Source organism: Tachysurus fulvidraco, chromosome 5 (genome assembly GCF_022655615.1).
Source record: "Tachysurus fulvidraco isolate hzauxx_2018 chromosome 5, HZAU_PFXX_2.0, whole genome shotgun sequence".
NCBI classification, from domain to species: domain Eukaryota; kingdom Metazoa; phylum Chordata; class Actinopteri; order Siluriformes; family Bagridae; genus Tachysurus; species Tachysurus fulvidraco.
Window position 1 is genome coordinate 8390390 of NC_062522.1, and position 20000 is coordinate 8410389.

Sequence of the window (20000 nt, forward strand, 5' to 3'; positions counted from 1 at the left end):
TGGAAGGCTCGCCAGCGCAAGCACTAGCTCTGAACCAGCACCCGGTTCTTTCTGGTGGAAAAGATGTATAAGTGAGTCACTAGCTATCTTCAAACGACAGTTAAAGTCCTGCTTCTTCGTGAAATGCTTGAACTAGCACTTTCTCCCCTGTTTCTTGTATGTGTGTATGTGTGTGTGTATATATATATATATATATATATATATATATATATATATATATATATATATATATATATAAATTGCACTTTGAACAGTGTTTTAGGCTCATGGTATCTTAAGTCTGTAACCTAGTGAACCAGAGTTAATATTCAGTGATAGGGACTTAAATTGTACCTCGCTTTGGATAAGATTACTGCCAAACGCTGTAAATGGGAATCCTGCTCGACAACGCCAAATTGTTGTGGAAGTTCTGAGGTTCGAGAGATTTAAATAATAAAGTATAACACTGGTAGACACGAGCAATAGTAAAAAAGGTTACACAATTTATTGTGCTCAGCTGCGCAGCAGGACCCAACACTTCACATGTAGCATGAGAGATGAAGGGCCAAGATCATTGATTACATCAAGGTTTTATAGACAGAACCCAAGAAGAACAGAAGATATGTAAAGCAAAACATCATCAATCATTGGCTCAACATTACCTCATGTATCTCCTGATCAAGCTAATCTGACCAGGCCAAGGTCTTCTAGAGGACCTATAGGACATTATTTATGGACAACTCGTCCCCAGTCCCTACTGTCCTTGTCATAATCTTAACAAAACCTACTGATGACGATGTCAGTCTCTGGTTATGATGCACACAGGGTACAAGCATAGAAGAACAAAGCCTTATGAACATCTTAAGATTAGAAATTTACACCACAATGTAAACGTAAAAGACGAAGGAGGAAACTCAGCCTTTGGTGATGTTCATTGGGTCCAGACTTCATGAATTAAAAAAAATCCTTCTCTTTATAATTGTTATAAGTGCCCAATTACATCATAGCCTGTGAAAGTCTACACTTCAATCGCATATCGACTGATTCGTTTCAAATCAATTGTCGCAACGTACAAAGGTACAAAAACTGACCAGACACTTACGGACCCGACCGTAGCTGGAAGTGTGGATGTGTGGACGCCCCAAAACATTAAACGGATTAAAAAGTCTGATACGTTTTATTTTAACACCATTTACCAAGATTACTCATTATTCCAGAAGATAAAGTCTGATCATCACGTGGAATGATAATGTTGGTAACGTAAGTGAGCGTGTAAAATGAAGCTCAGGGGATTGGCCACGGTGCGAGAGCTCCTTGAGCGAGGAGCGTATAATGGCATTTAGACAGCCTCTCTCTCAGCTTCTTCACCGTGTGAGTCGAAGCAGTTCCCTGAAGAGCCGTGATGGACATTTCTTTACCTTAGGCACTGAGCCCAAACTAAGCGCTAACATCAGGAGTCACTGACAGCTTTTATGAGCAGGAGTAAAGCCAAACATAAAAAATTCAGCTTGCCGTTTGTGTGTATTGTGTATGTATACAAAAAATGCATGTTTTCGTAGAGACGCACATAAAATGTCTGCTTTGTGATCCCGAGCTCTTCGGCGGTCATTACACCAGTGCTCTGAAAGATTCATGATGCGCTGACGGTCGTGTATCGCTTTAGGATGAGAGGAGGTTTATAACACGTCATATCACCTACATAAATGCAGCAGCAGGACACATCTGAACACGACTGCAGCTACACACTGAGATTCCAATAGCTCCTTTGAAAAGCGGTAAAACAGAAGCAGCCCATGCTGGCACTTTGAATACCTTTAAATTATTATTAGTTAATCAAACATAGCTGTGATTTGGATGCTCCAGCTCTGCAAGACTTTCCAGCTTCTCATTTATTCTTCATATTTTTAATTGACCTTGATTTTGTTTTTGTTTTTAAATATCTTACAAAATGGGAAAAAAATGTCAATTGCAAAATATTAGTGCTGTGAAATTTAAAAAAGAACATTTAAATTACCCCAAAAAGATATTTAGCATTAAAAATGCATTTGAATAGTAATGAAAAATATTAAATAAAAATATTAGCAAAACAATATTTTTGTATTTTGTCATTTAAGACTTGACTTTCTTGAAGACTTGTTTTTTTTCCACATAAATTTTTATTGCTTTGTTTTTATTTATAAAATGAAATAAATAAGGAAATACAATTTTTTTTACTTATTTATTAGTTTGTTTGTTTGTTTGTTTGTTTATTTATTTATTCGTTTATTTGTAGAAAAAATAAATGAATGCAATTTCATTTACAAAAATATATAATATAGCATATATTCATATAGTATATGGTATATAATATGTAGTAATATAATATAATAAAAAAATATACAATTAATAAATATTAATGTATTATATATTTATTAATGATTGATTTCCCTCAGCTGACTTTACTGTTTAAGTTTACTACATGGGATAAAACACAGTTAACCTTCTTAAACCTACATAGTGCTTTGGAGAATAATTTTGATTCAGACACAGTAAAATAAATAAATAAACTCCAACAAGAGCCTTTTGGAAATAAAGTATTTAAAAGTTCTATCACCTCTTAGCATGCTCGTTTTTGTTGTTGTTGTTGCTGCTGTTGTTATATTCACTAAAATATGCATTGGAATAAAAAACGGTATATATCAAGACAAATGAGATTTCTTACTCCAGGCAAAAAGTGTCACTGAAACAAAATGGTTAGAAACTTTCTGTTCGGTAATAGTTCATAGGATGTAAATAGTAATGTGTTTTCTATTTAGTTTTTTAAACTAAAAATACATACAAAAAATAAAACACAATGTTGTTTTGCCCTGGATATAATCAGAAATTTCAGAAATTTCACTTTTTTTTAATGGTGTGTAATTATTTATTTTACAGAGCTGTCGTTTTCTTGCAGCAGCTGTTAAAGGTGGGGTCTCCGTTGTTTGAAAGCCAATGTTGACATTTGAAATCACCAAAACAAACACACCCCTAACCCAAATGGGTCCCAACCCTGTATTGATAGCTCCGCCCACACATACATACATAACTCAGGCAAATAATGGGAAGAAGGGAAGAACGATACGATTGCAGATAAACAAACAAGCAAAAATGACACACAAGCATAATCATGTAAAGGACAAAGGCATATATTAGTTCTGTGTAACAAAGCAAAACCAACGTTACTCACCTATCGAGAAGGAAAAAAGCGCCTCAGTGTCTTAAGTAAAGTCGGCCACATATTCACAGATTGGAGTTTCCCGAGTGAATAACTCCTGAGCTAAACGCTGTTACTACACAAAACGCGGTTGTAGCTGCCTCTCTACATTACTACGATAGAAAAGAGGTGTTATTTGTGTAGTAACAGCGTTTAGCTCAGGAGTTATTGACTCAGGAAACTCCAATCTGTGAATGTGGCCAACTTCCCGCTCCTTCAGTTCTCTCCAGCGCTGGAAGGCTGATCCTATATTAACACGTCCTACTTCTTGCCTTATCGTAAGCCTTTCTTCGCTTAATGTTTTTATGCTCTATGTCAATGTTTCAATCGCTTTCTGCTAATGTCACACACATGCGCACTGAACACTCTCTCCGCCCATATTGACAAGACACGCCCCTTTCTGCTCATTGGCTACACGTTTGTTTTGTTTGTCGGCCCGACTCAGTTTTCAGAAGCATTTCTCAAACAAGGTACACCCCACCTTTAATGTCAATGCACTCGTTTTAATACAGTATCGTTTCTATAGAAAAAAAAAACTGTTTACAGAACACTGTAAACACTCTGAAGCAGAAATTTTCTTTGTATATCCCAACTCTCTAGTATAGAGAGGGTTAGGAGCCATGCTCAAGGACCCAACAGTGGCAGTTTAACAGTGCTGGGGCTTGAACCCTGATTCTCTGATCAACAACCCAGAGTCTTAACCACTTGAGCTGCCGCTGCCCTTTATAGCTGCTGTGAACTATGCGAGAACAAGAAATAACGTTTTATGAAAATAATGGAACTCTTAACAGAAAAAGTGACATATTTACTAAATAAATAAGTATGTTATTTGTCAAATAATAGCCGTGTCATTAGCAGCTTTTGAACCCCTGACTTCATGTTGGTCTTTAGGTAGGATGATTATTTTGTTTCCTAAAAGTCTGTCGCATTTCTAGCTTCCATCAGAGTTAAATACTTTCTAGATGACACACGCACAAACAGTATCTTATATAATAAGAATATTTCTCATGCAGAACAAATGCTGAAATGAAACGAACACCACCGAGCTCAGCAGAAATCCCGGCTGCTGTTTTGTTCTCGTTCGTGATAAATCAAAGAGGAAGGAATTGGTGTTCTACAGTTGGTGTTAATCTGAGCTTAATCCACCGCACCGCATCACCCCGTGGTGCCGACGAACGGGCGAACACACGGCTTCTCACCAGCACCAGTTTAAAATGCACAGAGATCCAGCCCAAGATTTCTGAGCGCAGCGCAAAAATAATTCAATCTTTATTCTCTGAGTAAATTAGCATGGAAGTGGGTCAGAGATTAACGGGTTTATGCTGGAGAGAAAAAGCACACTCGGAGGAAGAAATCTCCCGAGCCGAGCTCTGACTGGAAAGGTCAGACAGGTCTAAGTCTGCAGTGATGCCATGAATCTGATCTCAGTATCCTGCCTGAAATAATGAGCCATGACTCAGCAGAGTCTGAGGGAGTTACTTTGACACACACACACACACACACACACACACACACACACACACTCATAGAGCGGTCGATTGGCATTTCTACCCTAGCTCTATTGAAATGGTAATACTGATGAGGCAGAAGGTGTTGATTCATTTCCTATTAAAGCAGATCTGACAGCTGTTCCAGCTCTAATACGTTGTCATCTCTAGTAATTCACTGGAACTTGGGTATTGTGTAAATGCCGCAAAATGATCGTAAAGTGTTATCTGACATCGAAGAAAAGGTTTTCTGTAAAGAGATGAACATTTTTTGAAGGTGTCTCCAGTGTTTACTTGCGTTTTTGCCATATAGTGTTTTTTTTTTTTTTTTTTTTTGTATCTGTCTTGTTCCCACAATGTGTATAAAAAGGTACAATGGGATATTTATTAATTAATAAAACATTAGCGTTAGCATTTTGAAGAAACCGAAGAAGCCTTTATTATTGTCACATATACATTACAGCAGAGTGAAACTCTTTCTTCACATATCCCAACTTTGGAGGTTGGGGTTAGAGCACAGGGTCAGGCATGGTAAAGCACCACTGGAGCAGTGAGGGTTAAGGGCCTTGCTCAAGGGCCCAACAGTGACAGTTTGGCATTGCTGGGACTTGAACCCTGATCCTCTAAACTATGTTAATGATCTTTGTAATATAAGAGGAATAAAACCTTTCAGAACATGCTGTTTTAACAAAATCACCAGCTTCAAGGTTCTAAAAGTAACACAGCTTAGCCAGTGGTGTTGTGAGGATGGGGCTTAAGCCCCTAATGTACTGTTAACAGCCCCTGGTCTTTTGAAGACTGAAAATATTTTACACCACAAATTAAGTACAATATTTACCAGGAAAAGAAACCCGTCTGTCCGTTAACGCTTATTTTACACGTTCATTCAGCTATACACAGTTTTAAGACTTATGTGTTGAACTGTTAAACAGAACAGAACAGTACCTATTGTGGTCAACAGGTGGCACTGTGGTTAGTCGTCATTCATTCATTCATTCATTCATTCATTCATTCATTCACTGGAAGAATTGGTAAGGTAATAATAACTGTGAGACAGTCTCAGGAGTCTAAGCCCCTCATCTCTTCCAACCCTAGCAACGCCCCTGACCTTAGCGTCGTCAAATAATTTCCTATATCCGCACACCGTGTCTTGTTTTCTTCTTTACGAAACAGAAGCCGGTGACTATAAAGAAAGTAAGAAGTGATTTTTTTGAATAGCGAATCCATTCATGAATGTAAACACGCTGGAAATCAGAGGTTATATAAATACCAAGCCTTAAACAAGACTCTGTTTCCTCCTCCACACTTTCCTCTTTCATTCCACAGCCTCTGACCCAGAGCTGTTAAACTATTCCTCCAGGCTTCAGTGAAATACAAAACCGCACACCATCCAGCACCTTTCAGCCATCCGGCTTTTTAAACTCCTCTGCAAAACTCGCTGAACTCATTACATTCATCGTGCGATATTCATTCGAGATGAACGTTTGTCCTCGTAGCAGTGGACGGTGGAAAGGGAGAGTAGCGCTGATGTTTGGGGTTTTTTTTTGCCTGTGTGTTTTTTAAAGCCAATTTCGACAAGAGGTCTGCATTAGGACTGAAACCCGACAAGAAGTTGACCTGTCAGACCAAGACCTTCCACTGTAGGCCACATCCACTTCTGGTTTATATTCAGATCTGGATTTAAACAGATGTGTAACTACCTTTCATAACATTATTAACATTATTAACATAACATTTAAAGAAAGCAAAACAACTCTCTGTCTTAGGTGTGTACTTGAGTTCTTAATATTTAGGGCTTCTGCTGTCTAATTTGATCGTGTTGTGTTGTGTATGTTATACAGAGATGTGAGTAAGTCACACATGTGCAAGTCACAAGTAAATCTCAAGTCATGAATGTCAAGTCAAAGTCAAGTCAAGTCTTTTTTTAATAATTGTCAAGCAATTCTCAAGTCCCAAATTTGCGACTTAATTCTGACTCGAGTCAAGTCGAGTCCCCCATCTCTGAATCATTTAACTCAAGTCCGAGTCAAGTCTCAAGTCATGAATGTCAAGTCAAAGTCAAGTCGAGTCTTTTTTTTAATATTTGTCAAGCAAGTCTCAAATTTGCGACCTAAATCTGACTCGAGTCAAGTCATATGACTCGAGTCCCCCATCTCTGATGTCATATGATCTGAATAACAATTTTCACCCAGAGTTCAACCCTTTCACACGTTTACCGATCGTCACTTAATCCACCGACACGTAGAAGGAAAACAACAGCCGTGTCTGAAAAAGCGCATTATAAAGCATGTGACTGATCGTGTGCATCAGGGTGATTGTGAAAGAAGCTTTATAGGTCTATTGATGTGCCAAGGAGTGACACTGACATTATTACACACACACACACACACACACACACACACACACACACACACACACACACACACACCCTCTGTATGACTCTTTTTTAATAATACACTGCAACCAGCAGCTACAATAACAAGTGATAAAATCACTGCAAACCGCTTACTTCTTCTTCTTTCTTTTATTTATTTATTTATTTGTTTGTTTGTTTGTTTATTTATTTATTTATTTGAAAGATCTGAAAGACAATGTGACCATTTATAGGTTCATGTTTCACAGCTTGAGAAGAAATCTGCAGTTTTCGCATTAATATATAAATAAATATAAAGGCTGTTTTTTTTCTGTCATGACAGATCCTGAAATAAAAACCCTCGCTAGTTTTCTCGCTAGTTTTCTCCCAACTGAGTATTTAGTCAGGCAGTATTTTTAGTCCAGTCAAGTGAACCAGAATCAGGACGTATTCATTCATAGAGACTTTAAATTCGTCTGACAAACGCCATAAATTGAATGTTTTAATCGATCACAGCACATTCTAATTCTTATTCTTTATACGGTTAGCTAGTTGGTTTAAAAATAGTGTGCATTAGCTAACTAGATTAGATAGCTTGGTTCAAGTAGATCTACAGTGGAGTAGAGCAGGTTTTTACTCCACAAAAAAGTGTCTCTGTATTAAAGGAAGTAATGTACAGATTTGATTTCATTGGATCATGAAGCAGTCAAGCCTTGTCAATGAGCGGTAGCTGTTCTTTTCTCTCCTCTAGCATTGTCTGGAGACATTTTATCTCAGACGGTCAGCGTTCGTCGGCGGCTGCCATGTGCAGCTTAATGAACTCGTCCTGCTGACTTTTATGTTTAAGACGTTTTTTTTTTATCAGGTTTCTTTTATTGTACAAGGTCGAGATCCTGCACTTAATCGTCTTTATTGAATGCACAATAATTACAGATTACAGGCAAGGCAGGTACATGGAATACAAATGAACCCAAAAAAAACAACAACTTTTCTGCTTCAAATAAAATTCACATTTTACACGTTTGCCTGAATTTGGAGACCATCGATATACCACTTATCCCATTCTGAATCACTGCCCTGTTTTCACAGGATCTTCTACGTGTCACACGATTCACAAGATCTGAAAATCTTCAGTTATATAGCGAGAGATGGACAGAGCAACGTGTTCAGGTGCAACGTCTTCAAGTCCAAGAAGAAGGTGAGTCACTTGTCATTGCCTCTATTATTCTTTTATGGATCAATAATCTATCTGTCTGTACGTCTGTCTGTCTGTCTGTCTGTCTGTCCATCCATCCATTTATCTATCTATCTATCTATCTATCTATCTATCTATCTATCTATCTGTCTGTCTGTCTGTCTGTCTGTCTGTCTGTCTATCTATCTATCTATCTATCTATCTATCTATCTATCTATCTATCTATCTATCTATCTATCTATCTATCTATCTGTCTGTCTGTCTGTCTGTCTGTCTGTCTGTCTGTCTGTCTATCTATCTATCTATCTATCTATCTATCTGTGTCTGTCTGCCTATCTATCTATCTATCTCTCATCTGTGCATGTTATCTATCTATCTTTCTATCTGTCTGTCTGTCTGTCTGTCTGTCTATTTGTCTGTCTGTCTATCTATCTATCTATCTATCTGTCTGTCTGTCTGTCTGTCTGTCTATCTATCTATCTATCTATCTATCTATCTATCTATCTATCTATCTATCTATCTCTCATCTGTGCATGTTATCTATCTATCTTTCTATCTGTCTGTCTGTCTATCTATCTATCTATCTATCTATCTATCTATCTATCTATCTATCTATCTATCTATCTATCTACAAATAAGAAATGATGTAAAACTGACTTTAACTGTAAGCACAATACCAGAGGAGTCTTTTACAGATGTTAGCAGTGCAACATACTGTAGATAGATTTACAGACATTATAAAGCATCACAGGATGTCCTAATTTCCCGATCCTAAAATGTATAACTTGTAACATTTAGTAAGAAAAAGCACTTAATAGAAACACCGTATTATTTCATGCTTCATGAATAATTGCTCTAACTTTTACGCCTTGGCTGACTTTTCAGTATCTCTAAAGGAAAATCCAGAGAGAAACTCATTATTACTTCAGTAATAATGGAGCGCTAGTAGAAGGCAGTGGAGAAAAAAATAACTAACACAGCCTGTGCATGTCGAGCAGCGTTCGAGTCGCCCGGACGCCGGTGTCCGTGACACATCTCTTCACATCAGACCGTTTTTGTATCTCTTCTCATCTACAGTAGAAAAGCTCTCTGAAGCGTGAATGTCGGCAGATGAAATAATAAAAATAATATCCCTAGCTCATAATAGGCTCATTTTTAGTTCTATTACAAATGAGCGAGGCTTTACAGAACAGAACCGACTCACTTCCTCCGAAAGTTATGAATCAGGTTAAGGCTGAACCTTACAGAACAGGGACGTGTCTAACTATTGCACCTGTCTACCCCAGAGAGCTAAGCTGCAGGAACACTCTGTTTTATGGTCCACTGTTAATAGCGTGTCGTTATGAGGAACTGTTAAAGAAGGCGACACCCTGGGGGGTCAATTAAAGAGCAGAAAGCACAGAGCAGACATCCGGCTCATTAATAGACTGCGAAAGGGAGAGGAGGAGAAGACGCTTCCAGCTGATCTTACACCGGACACGAGCGCCTCTTCTTTGCGGTTCTTGGCCGACGGAGCTTATTTTTTTTCACTGATTAAAGTCGCTAAAATTCATGCCTCAGTCACCAGGCATTCACCGGGTTTGAAATGAGATAAACCTGGGTTAATTAGATGAAGATTAAGATCCCAGTCTTGCTTAAAAATTTGATTTCCAGTTTGATTTAAAGTTGGGAACTTGTTCAAATGCTGTTTGACCAGATGCAGGGAAAATCAAGATTTTTTTGTTTTTCCCTCAGCATCTATTTTGTATTTGTGGGATGCAGGATGATGCTTTTTAACTGGGGTTGTTAACCGGGGCTTCCTTTTGAGTCTCTGGACTCAAAGGAGGCCAACTCCTAAAAACATGCTAGGTGTAGATCAGCCATGCCAAATGTCCTGTAGTTGTCAAATAGTGTGTGAATGTATGTATATGGGGATGTGGTTGCTTAGCAGTTGAGCTGTTGGTCTACCTGTCGGAAGGTTGTGAGTTTGAATCCCAGGTCCACCAAGCTACCTGGGACCCTGAGCAAGGCCCTCAATCATCAAATGCTCAGTTGTATAAATGAGATAAAATGTAAATGGATCTGGATAAGGGCATCTGCCAAATGCTGCAAATTTAAGGTAAGGTGCTGTAAATGGACTGGTGTCTCATCTACCTCATTCCCAGGTAAAAGGAAGTGGAGATGGATGGATGGTGTGCTAATTCATCTCAGTTTCACTCAAATAATTATGGGAGTTTTGTTGTTTCCTGTCTGTTAAAATACAATACGTGATGGGGAAATCGTTTGCTTCGTCTGGTTTACTTACAGTCAGACTAAAGTGTAGATATTGAGGAAGTCGTGGCCTAATGGTTAGAGAGTCTGACTCCTAACCTTAATGTTGTGGGTTCGAGTCTCGGACCGGCAATACCACGACTGAGGTGCCCTTGAGCAAGGCACCGAACCCCACCAACTGCTCCCCAGGCGCCGCAGCATAAATGGCTGCCTATTGCTCCGGGTGTGTGTTCACGGTGTGTGTGTGTTCACTCACTGCTGTGTGTGTGCACTTTGGATGGGTTAAATGCAGAGAACGAATTCTGAGTATGGGTCACCGTACTTAGCCGTATGTCACGTCACGTCACATATTGTGTTCTACCAGGATGGTTCAGACACCATCAAGGATTCTCTACATCTGAGTACGGCCACAAATCGGCAGCTAGAAATACAACTATCGCAGGAGTTATTTATCTGGCTATTAATTCCCTGTGTAAAATGCCATGGAGGAAAAGCTGATGATTCCTCTGGATGACAACGCTTAGCACCAGCACACGGTGCTCACATCAAACACCGCACAGCATTACTGCATGATAGATCACTTTTCCCATCACTGTTCTAGCTGATTAGGATCAGTCTATCAGCTCAGACTGGAATTCTTCAGGCACAGTTTCTGAGGACCGGGTTGATCAGCTGACGTTCAAATAGCTAACCTAAATTACAGCCTCTTCGTTTCCCCTTGCTTTAACATCGTAATATACTGTTCCACGGAAAGCTAGGGATATTTAATCTATTTTATAATGATATATTTAAATACACAAAAGAGTCCATTAGACTGAAATTCACGAGGTGTTATTTGAGCGAAATAAGCTGAGCGTCTGTGACGGTGAAGTTAAAAACCATGGGAAATTTAAGGCACTGAGGAAAAATGTTTCTAGAGTCGCAATCTTTATTTTTTTTTTCCTCACAAACGCAGAAGTTCACTTTCCTAAATTCTTTACTGCAGGCACACAAATCCTATTCTGTGAATCACAAACTAAGCTTCTCGCACGCTTTCACACTGATTGCTACAGTCGCTGCAGTGAATGTGGTGCAAAACACGTTCACACACCTGTATAAAAGTGAAGCCTTGGACAAATTCATATATTTACCATATATCACATATTACTTTATCATATATTTACATTTACATTTACAGCATTTGGCAGACGCCCTTATCCAGAGCGACGTACATAAGTGCTTAAATCTCTAACATTGAATACATTAATGCTGGTTCACTAGGTTACATACTTAAGATAGCATGAGTTTAAAACATTTGTTCAAAGTTACAATGAAAAAGTGTCAATGGTTGTGTTTTGTTTTTTCTTTTTTGCAAAAGATAAGGAAAGAAGTGCTAGTTGAAGTGTTTCCTGAATAAGTAGGTCTTCAATCGCCGATTGAAACAAGCCAGTGACTCAGCTGTCCGGACCTCGAGGGGAAGTTCGTTCCACCACCTTGGTGCCAGAACAGAGAAGAGTCTTGTAGTGTACTTACCTCTTACCCTGAGAGATGGTGGAACCAGTCGAGCAGTGCTGGTAGATCGGAGGGTGTGGGGTGCAGTGCGAGGAGAGATGAGGGCTTTGAGGTAAGAGGGAGCTGGTCCATTTTTGGCTTTGTAGGCCAGCATCAGTGTTTTGAATCGGATGCGTGCAGCTACCGGAAGCCAGTGGAGGGATCGCAGCAGCGGGGTGGTATGTGAGAACTTTGGCAGGTTGAAAACAAGCCGGGCAGCTGCATTTTGGATCATTTGCAGAAGACATTGATCATTTATCATCACCACATGTACATTACAGAACAGTGAAATTCTTTCTTCACATATCTGAACTTTAAAGGTTAGGGTCAGCCATGATGCTGCATACCTGGAGCAGAGAGGGCTAAGGGCCTTGCTCGAAGCCCAAACAGTGACAGCTTGGCAGAGCAGAGGCTTGAACGCTGATCTTCTTCCAACTAACAACCCAGATCCTTAAACCTTGAGTCACTACTGCGCCATACTTAGCTGACTAGCTAGCTCGTTTTTTTTTTTTTTGTTTGTTTGTTTGTTTTGTTTTCCTTCTGTTTTTCTGACTGGCTTTTTACACCACACAGGCAAAAAATCTGTAATCCGGATTTCCGAGGAACTCGAACGCAGCAGTAATGAAGGGATATTCGGTTCACGGAATAAGAAAGCATCTAAAACATGGCATAATCAAGTATTATCCCCCCACATCCACCCCCCACTAAGACCTTTAAATATGCATATGATGAGACCTGAATAAACATCATGTCATGAAATGAAAGCTTGTTTAGATTAATGCTAAATATCTGAAGGGCAGATTGGATAAAAATGTCACTGGGTATTGTAATGGTCTCCTCCATTTTCTAGGGTTTCTTTTTCCTCTGCACAATAGTTCCGTCCTCTGGGTTTGACAAAGCGACTTTCTTACTAGCTGCTAATTTTCAGAAAGAGCGCGCTCACCCTCTTGGCATCGGCTCACCTTTAAATACAAAGCAATGAATTTAAAAGACAGAGAAGTCATTACGGCTTCCTGACGCAATCGAGAGATTTCAGCAGCGTCTCCGGGTTGTTGAGGCGAAAACGTGGCCACTTTGGCACACAGCGGCTCAAAACAGGCTCATTATATAACGCCGGTCTCTGCAGAACCTAATTCTCTTGGCTCGCTGGTTCATTTCTTTCTCCAGCATCACTTCATCACAGTAAAGCACATTTTCAGTGACGTTCACAGTCATTGCACATCACCAGCTGTACCTGCGCTGCAATGAGCTGCCTGAAGCTGTTCCGGAGGAGAAGCCTCCATACTGCCGTGATAACATCAGCCGTTCTGCCGCTCTCATCGAGGCAAGCCATTGCTTTTGATTCATGTTAAACGTTAAGTGTGTTTGTACTGCCTCTGTTATAGGAGCGAGAGAAAGGCAAAGCATTTAGTGACAGTAAAAAATAATATATATAGCACATAGGGAGAGTGCATTGGCTTCATAGCTACAAGGTTCCTGATTTAATCCCTGAGTTTGTAAGATCATGTGAGTATTAGGTTTAAATCAGTGTGGGTGTATTTCATCTGTCTGAAAAAAGTAGCGGGGGTAACGGTGGCTTAGTGGTTAGCACGTTTGCCTCACACCTCCAGAGTTGGGGGTTCGATTCCCGCCTCCGCCTTGTGCATGTTCTCCCCGTGCCTCGGGGGTTTCCTCCGGGTACTCCGGTTTCCTCCTCCGGTCCAAAGACATGCATGGTAGGTTGATTGGCATCTTTGGAAAATTGTCCGTAGTGTGTGTGTGTGTGTGTGTGTGTGTGTGTGAGTGAATGAGAGTGTGTGTGCCCTGCGATGGTTTGGCACTCCATCCAGGGTGTATCCTGCCTCGATGCCCAATGACGCCTGAGATAGGCACAGGCTCACCGTGACCCGGGGTAGTTCGGATAAGCGGTAGAAAATGAATGAATGAATGAATGAATGAAAAATGTAGCACCGTTTCTGAAAGGACTGAAAGATTTTACAGATGTGAACTACACACACAGACATGTACTACAAACATCTGCATTTTGTGTAAATGGTTTACTGAGCATATTGATTCGAATAAATATCCATAAAAGTCACGCTATATTCAAATCCATGTATGTCATCAATCTGTGTCATTTGCTGCATTTTTATATTTTTGTCTATTTATCTTTCACTGCTACATCCACTTTATTTCCGTTTCCATTACTCTAACTTCAACAGCTAATTGCATTGTACCTTTATTTGTTTGTTTGTTTGTTAATTTTGGTATATTTTTTTATTTTATTTATTTATTTATTTTTCCTATTTTATTTAGTTGTATTGTATTTCATCTCTTTTATCTTATTCTATTTCATTTTATTTTATTCTATAGTATTTTTGGGGCTATTTGACCCTACTCTATTTGATTTGTTTATAATATATAGCCAGAATTAAAAAAAAAAAAAACTTTCAGTGCATGTCATACTGTGTATGTACTGTGTATGTAACCAATACAATTTTAAATAGAGTTTACATTTTTTAATTTGTTTTCTTTGTTGGATTTCTGTAAATGCATGAGTGAGGAAACGGCAGCAAAGTTAATAAAAGTTCCAGCACCCTGACACACGTAACTCTGCCCCTGCACATAGATCTTGACATCATTTTGGGTAAAAGAGACAGGCCCAAAAAATTTGTTCCCTCACACTACCCTCCATCTAAAACCAATCTCTCGGCTTGACAGCACCGCATCAGCATTTTCATGCTTTTCGGCTTGTTAGCGAGCCAGCCAGTTTTTCCAGCGCACACACACACACACACACACACACATTCACCTCCCACAGTCTGCACATCCTTAACACTAACATTAAGCATCTCGGTAGTTGTACATTTCCAGAATGACTGAGATTAGCCATGTTTTCTGTCACAGAGCCAGGCCATGCGGATCGTGCGGACGGTGGGTCAGGCGTTCGAGGTCTGTCACAAACTCAGCTTGCAGCACACACAGCAGAACGCAGACGGACAGGAGGATGCTGACAGCCCCAAGACCTGCACAGACTCCGACCTACAAGGTGAACCGTGCGCTCTATCACTCTTCTGTTCCCTCTGCAATGAACGTGTCAGTATGAACAACACACACACACACACACACACACACACACACACACGAACGACTGGAGAGTTGAGTATAGAAGCCTTTCATTTGTCTCAGTGAAATTCTTTCTTCACATATCCCAAATGGTCAGAGCACAGGGTCAGCCAGGATATAGCACCCCTGGAGCAGATATGGTTAAGGGCCTTGCTCAAGGGCCCAACAGTAGCAACTTGGCAGTGCTTGGGCTTGAACCCTGATCAACAACTTCATGAGCCACCACTGCTTCTAAAAATGCTTTCCATGACATATCCCACATTTGGAGGCTTGAGTCAGAGATCAGAGTCAGCTATTATTTGGGTTATAAGGGCCTTGCTCAAGGGCCCAAAAGTGCCAGCGCTGGAGCTACAACCCCAGTCCTCCTATTAAAACCTCATATTGGAAAATATTGATTGGGTTTCACTACAGATGCAAGATTTCACCTTCTTACACTCGATATAAATCTTACAGAATAAATGTTTTCCTTTAGGAGAGAAACTCTGCAAGGGAAATAAATGTTAACTTCTTTTTTGGGCTTTCAGGAAAGTCTTCTTCAAAAACAGGAGGTTGTGGGTTCAGAGTGTGAGTTTGGCTGTGGTTACATGAGGGATGAGGTTGCACTCTCTCACCTGTCATTCACAGTGACACCAGTCACGGGTGTCTGTGAGTTTAGTTTTTTTGTAGCACGTCATTGTGTTTTGTGATGCAGCATGAGCTGCAGTCCTGAAGGTACAGTAGAGAGCTGCTTCATGTGTCTCTGAGGACAATCCTGGCCATGAAATGAAACCGAAAACGAGAAATCGAGGAAATTTCGAGTTGATTGTTTCATACTGTTTTATTGAATATATCGAAGGGGTCAACAGAAAGTAAGGAGTTATGTAAGTATTTGTGAAATTGCGTTACTAGCGTTCGATGTCACAGGAGAATAGAAAGCGTCTTACAAGATCATTTTAATCGGTTTATCACCGCAGATCTGATCGCAAACGAATCAGGACTCTGTTGGCTTTCAGGTTGAGACGTGTGGTTTCCCTCTGTTGATAAATGATAGAATTTTAGTGGTTGAAGATGACATTTTTTTATGCTTATGAACGAGAACTCGGGGCGTCTCGGAGAGCAGAAACGGAAATGGGTTTGAGATCAACATTTCTGGTAGAAGACAGAAAGATGTGTGTGAGGTTTTTAATTTTCAATAAACATTTTGCCCCAGTAGGCTAGTTAAAAGAAAATATTTATGAATTTATGTGGGGGGCACGGTGGCTTTGTGATTAGCACGTTCGCCTCACACCTCCAGGGTTGGGGGTTCGATTCCTGCCTCCGCCTTGTGTGTGTGGAGTTTGCATGTTCTCCCCGTGCCTCGGGGGATTCCTCCGGGTACTCCGGTTTCCTCCCCCGGTCCAAAGACATGCATGGTAGGTTGATTGGCATCTCTGGAAAATTGTCTGTAGTGTGTGAGTGTGTGAGTGAATGAGAGTGTGTGTGTACCCTGCGATGGGTTGGCACTCCGTCCAGGGTGTATCCTGCCTCGATGCCCAATGACGTCCAATGAGGCACAGGCTCCCTGTGACCCGAGTAGTTCGGATAAGCGGTAGAAAATGAATGAATGAATGAATGAATGAATTTATGTATTTATGGTGCTGAACATGAGCACAACAAAACAGTTGTAAACTCCATTGGAGTTAAATTAGTTTAGGGGTGCACGATGTTTGAAAAATGCTTCAGAAAACCGAGTCGGGCCGACTAACAAAACAAACATGTAGCCAATGAGCAGAAAGGGGCGTGTCTTGTCAATATGCGGTGGAGAGAGTGTTCAGTGCGCATGTCTGACATTAGCAGAAAGCGATTGAAACACTGACATGGCGGATACCTGCCGTTACCTCTGCCTCGGGTTCTAGGTGTTGAACATCGTCTTCCGCGTGAAACGGAGCTAAACCTTTCACAGTACAACACACAGTACATTTGAATTACCATAGTATTACTCATTGTGTTCATTTATTGATAAAAATATCCCCTCGGCCAGCTGCCCCAGCAGGTTCCGCCATAATAGTCACTGGGTTACATATGTATGTGTGGGGCGGGGCTATCAAAACAGGGGTGACACCAATTTGAGTTAGGGGCATTTTTGTTTTGTTGATTTCAAATGTCAACATTGGCTTTCAAACAACGTGCACCGCACCTTTAACATAAATGTTTTCTAAAGCTATACTGTAAGATAGTATAATATATGTGTCTGTTTTTTTTGTTGTTATTCTTGGGTTAACATGGTCTTTTATTTTTTATAAAAAAAATGCTGTTCTAGTGCTAGTCACCTGTCTTGTTTCACTTGTATTATTATTATTATTACTTTTTAAATTATGTGTGGTCTTTTTCGGCTGAGTAATAAGAGAAAAACGAAGGAATGAGAAGTTGTGTTCTTGCGTCAGTGAATATAATTAAAGAGGCTCTTTATATTCCTCCCCTGAGCTCACAGGGAGGGAGTCTATTTTTTAGTTTTATGCGCAGCACCGTCAGACTTAACAACCGAGAATCAGCCTAACGATGTTTATGATGATCAGTGGCTCTCTTTCTGCCATGAGTTCAGGCTTATTATATTATCCTGCTCTGTGCTCTTCAGTCCCTCTGGAGTGGCTTGCTTTTGAAATGCATATGAGTTCCCCGTCGTCACCCACGCACCAGCACTCAGCCACACGAGAGTCGCGCTCCTCCGGCTCCGGCTCCGTCTCTGGCTCCAGCTCCTGTCACAGTGATATGACGCACTCCTGTTAGCATCAGCTCCAGCACAATGGAAGACTCTCTGCTTCAGAGACAATCTCAGAAGCATCATCGAGGCTCCAGTGAGCCAGTAGTGAGCATGGAAAAAGCATGTAACTTTAAAACTCCCTGTAAATATTTTGGTGAACGTGAATAAGCCTCGGTGTCCATCACACGTCTCCAGACGTACATCACGTGTAGATGCGTATTAATTAAAGCATTGCAGCGAGCTACTCAAAGGACGAACACTTTTTAAACACTCGTGCATTACGGTCCGTTTAAGTTTTCTTCTCGATCGCGTTAAGATTCTTAGGGGATCTTTTTTTTTTATAAACCGAGACTCGCGTTTCTACACTTTCCAGTTTCTACGAACATTAAAATGAAATTAAACGAATAAAATATCAAGCATGTGACTGAAATTCATTAGCAAGAAACAAGAAATGGACATATTTTTGGTTAGTAATGCTTCATTTGGCCTTTTTTGTTTAAGTCTTACGTATGATAAAATGTTATCACTCATCCGTCTCTTAGTAAAGATATCTATATAAATTATCCTTTGAATGAAATCTGGACATTCCATGAATATTAGCAACAGCATCACCTTCACGTTCTTTAAAAGGTCTTTTGCTCGCAGAGGGAATGATATGAACATAGTAACAGCTCATTCAAGTACATGAATGTACGGATAATGTAGAGAGAATGCCGAAAAAAGGGTATATATTTAAATGTATATGTTTATTTAGGATTTTTGGAAGGAGTCTCCAGTTTCAGAGAAGGTACAGAAACAGTGGAGCACCTTTTTATTTACATTTATAACATTTGGCACATACTCTTATCCTGAGCACCTTACATTTATCTCATTAATACAACTGTGCTACTAAAAGGTTAAGGGCCTTACTCGAGGGCCCAGTAGTGGTAGATTGGTGGATCTGGGATTTAAACTCACAACCTTTGTCCAACACCTTAACCACTAAGCTATTACTTCTCACAGGAACGTGTCAAGCTGTTTTTGTTTTGTTTTTGTCTGTTTTATTAACGTTACCAAAGAGCAAACCTAGGCTTGTTAGAGAATGTGTGTTTATTACTGCTGTAAAGTGAGGAACAGGAACTAGCTTGATACATGGACTTTTATTGAAAATTGTTTTTTTATTGAAGTTATATTTAAGTTAGGTTCACATCAGGCTGATGTTTTTTTTTTTTTTTATACCGTCTTGTTAGATTTCTTATTTTATCTTTCCATCTTGAGCAACGAAGTCATCAGTAGTTCCCCGTTACTTATCGTTACTGTTGTGGCATTGACATGAACACCCTCAAACCTACACGCAATTTAACAGCTGTACATACAGCTGAGTTTACATAGAATCGGAAAAATACCCGGAGGAAACCCCCGAGGCACGGGGAGAACATGCAAACTCCACACACACAAGGCAGAGGCGGGAGTCGAACCCCTACCCTGGAGGTGTGAGGCGAACGTGCTAACCACTAAGCCACCATTCCCCCCATGCATTAGATTCATTATGACTGTACAGATTATTTCACATAACAGTTCACAAGACAAAATTATAACTTAATAATTCACACATCCAGGTCAAAACTGCGTTTAAGCTTAATTCATAAAACTGTTTTGAAAGTCCTTCATAAGTCTCTTGTGGTGTCCTGAGCAGTTAAACCACCGGCAGTTCTTCAGAAAATAACCCTCTGGGTTTGGTTTTCGAACCTCTTCAGCCTTTTCGATCACTTTCCAACTTAGACCATGTGATTTTAAGCTCCATTTCTTTTGTAACTGAGGACTATTAGTAAAGCTGCAAACATTCCCTGATTCTTAAGAAGGCAACATGGTAAATGAAAGGGGGTGTAAACTTTTGAACAGGATGAATGGTGTAAATCTGTGTTTTCTGGGAAACATGTAAATCTATAATGTAGCTTGTGAAGGGCAGTAAAAAATGTAAAAACAAAATCTTTAAACAAAATAATGTTTACATTTTTCCCTCAATAAAAGAAAGTGTCTTAAAAAAAAAAGAAAGAAAGAAAAGCTCTGAAATATTCTTTCAACTGTCTGCAGATCGGGAGTTAACCGGAGCTGAAAAGACGCTTGCAGAAGAGACGGACATCGACGCTGAGGAGTTGCCTCTCCCTGAC

General features: G+C 40.0%; 1 protein-coding gene across 4 annotated transcripts in view; it reads left to right on the top strand.

The window, feature by feature from the left end:
* The window catches only part of nos1apa (nitric oxide synthase 1 (neuronal) adaptor protein a), a 143612-nt gene that overhangs the window by 81516 nt on the left and 42096 nt on the right, over nucleotides 1–20000 (top strand). For all 4 annotated transcript variants that reach the window (XM_027154433.2, XM_047813730.1, XM_027154431.2 and 1 more), the window contains 3 exons: nucleotides 8141–8249; nucleotides 14913–15054; nucleotides 19924–20000. The exon at nucleotides 19924–20000 is cut by the window's right edge and continues 81 nt beyond it. In XM_027154433.2, the coding sequence (XP_027010234.1) occupies nucleotides 8141–8249; nucleotides 14913–15054; nucleotides 19924–20000 (328 nt within the window). The remainder of the gene's footprint in view (nucleotides 1–8140; nucleotides 8250–14912; nucleotides 15055–19923) is intronic.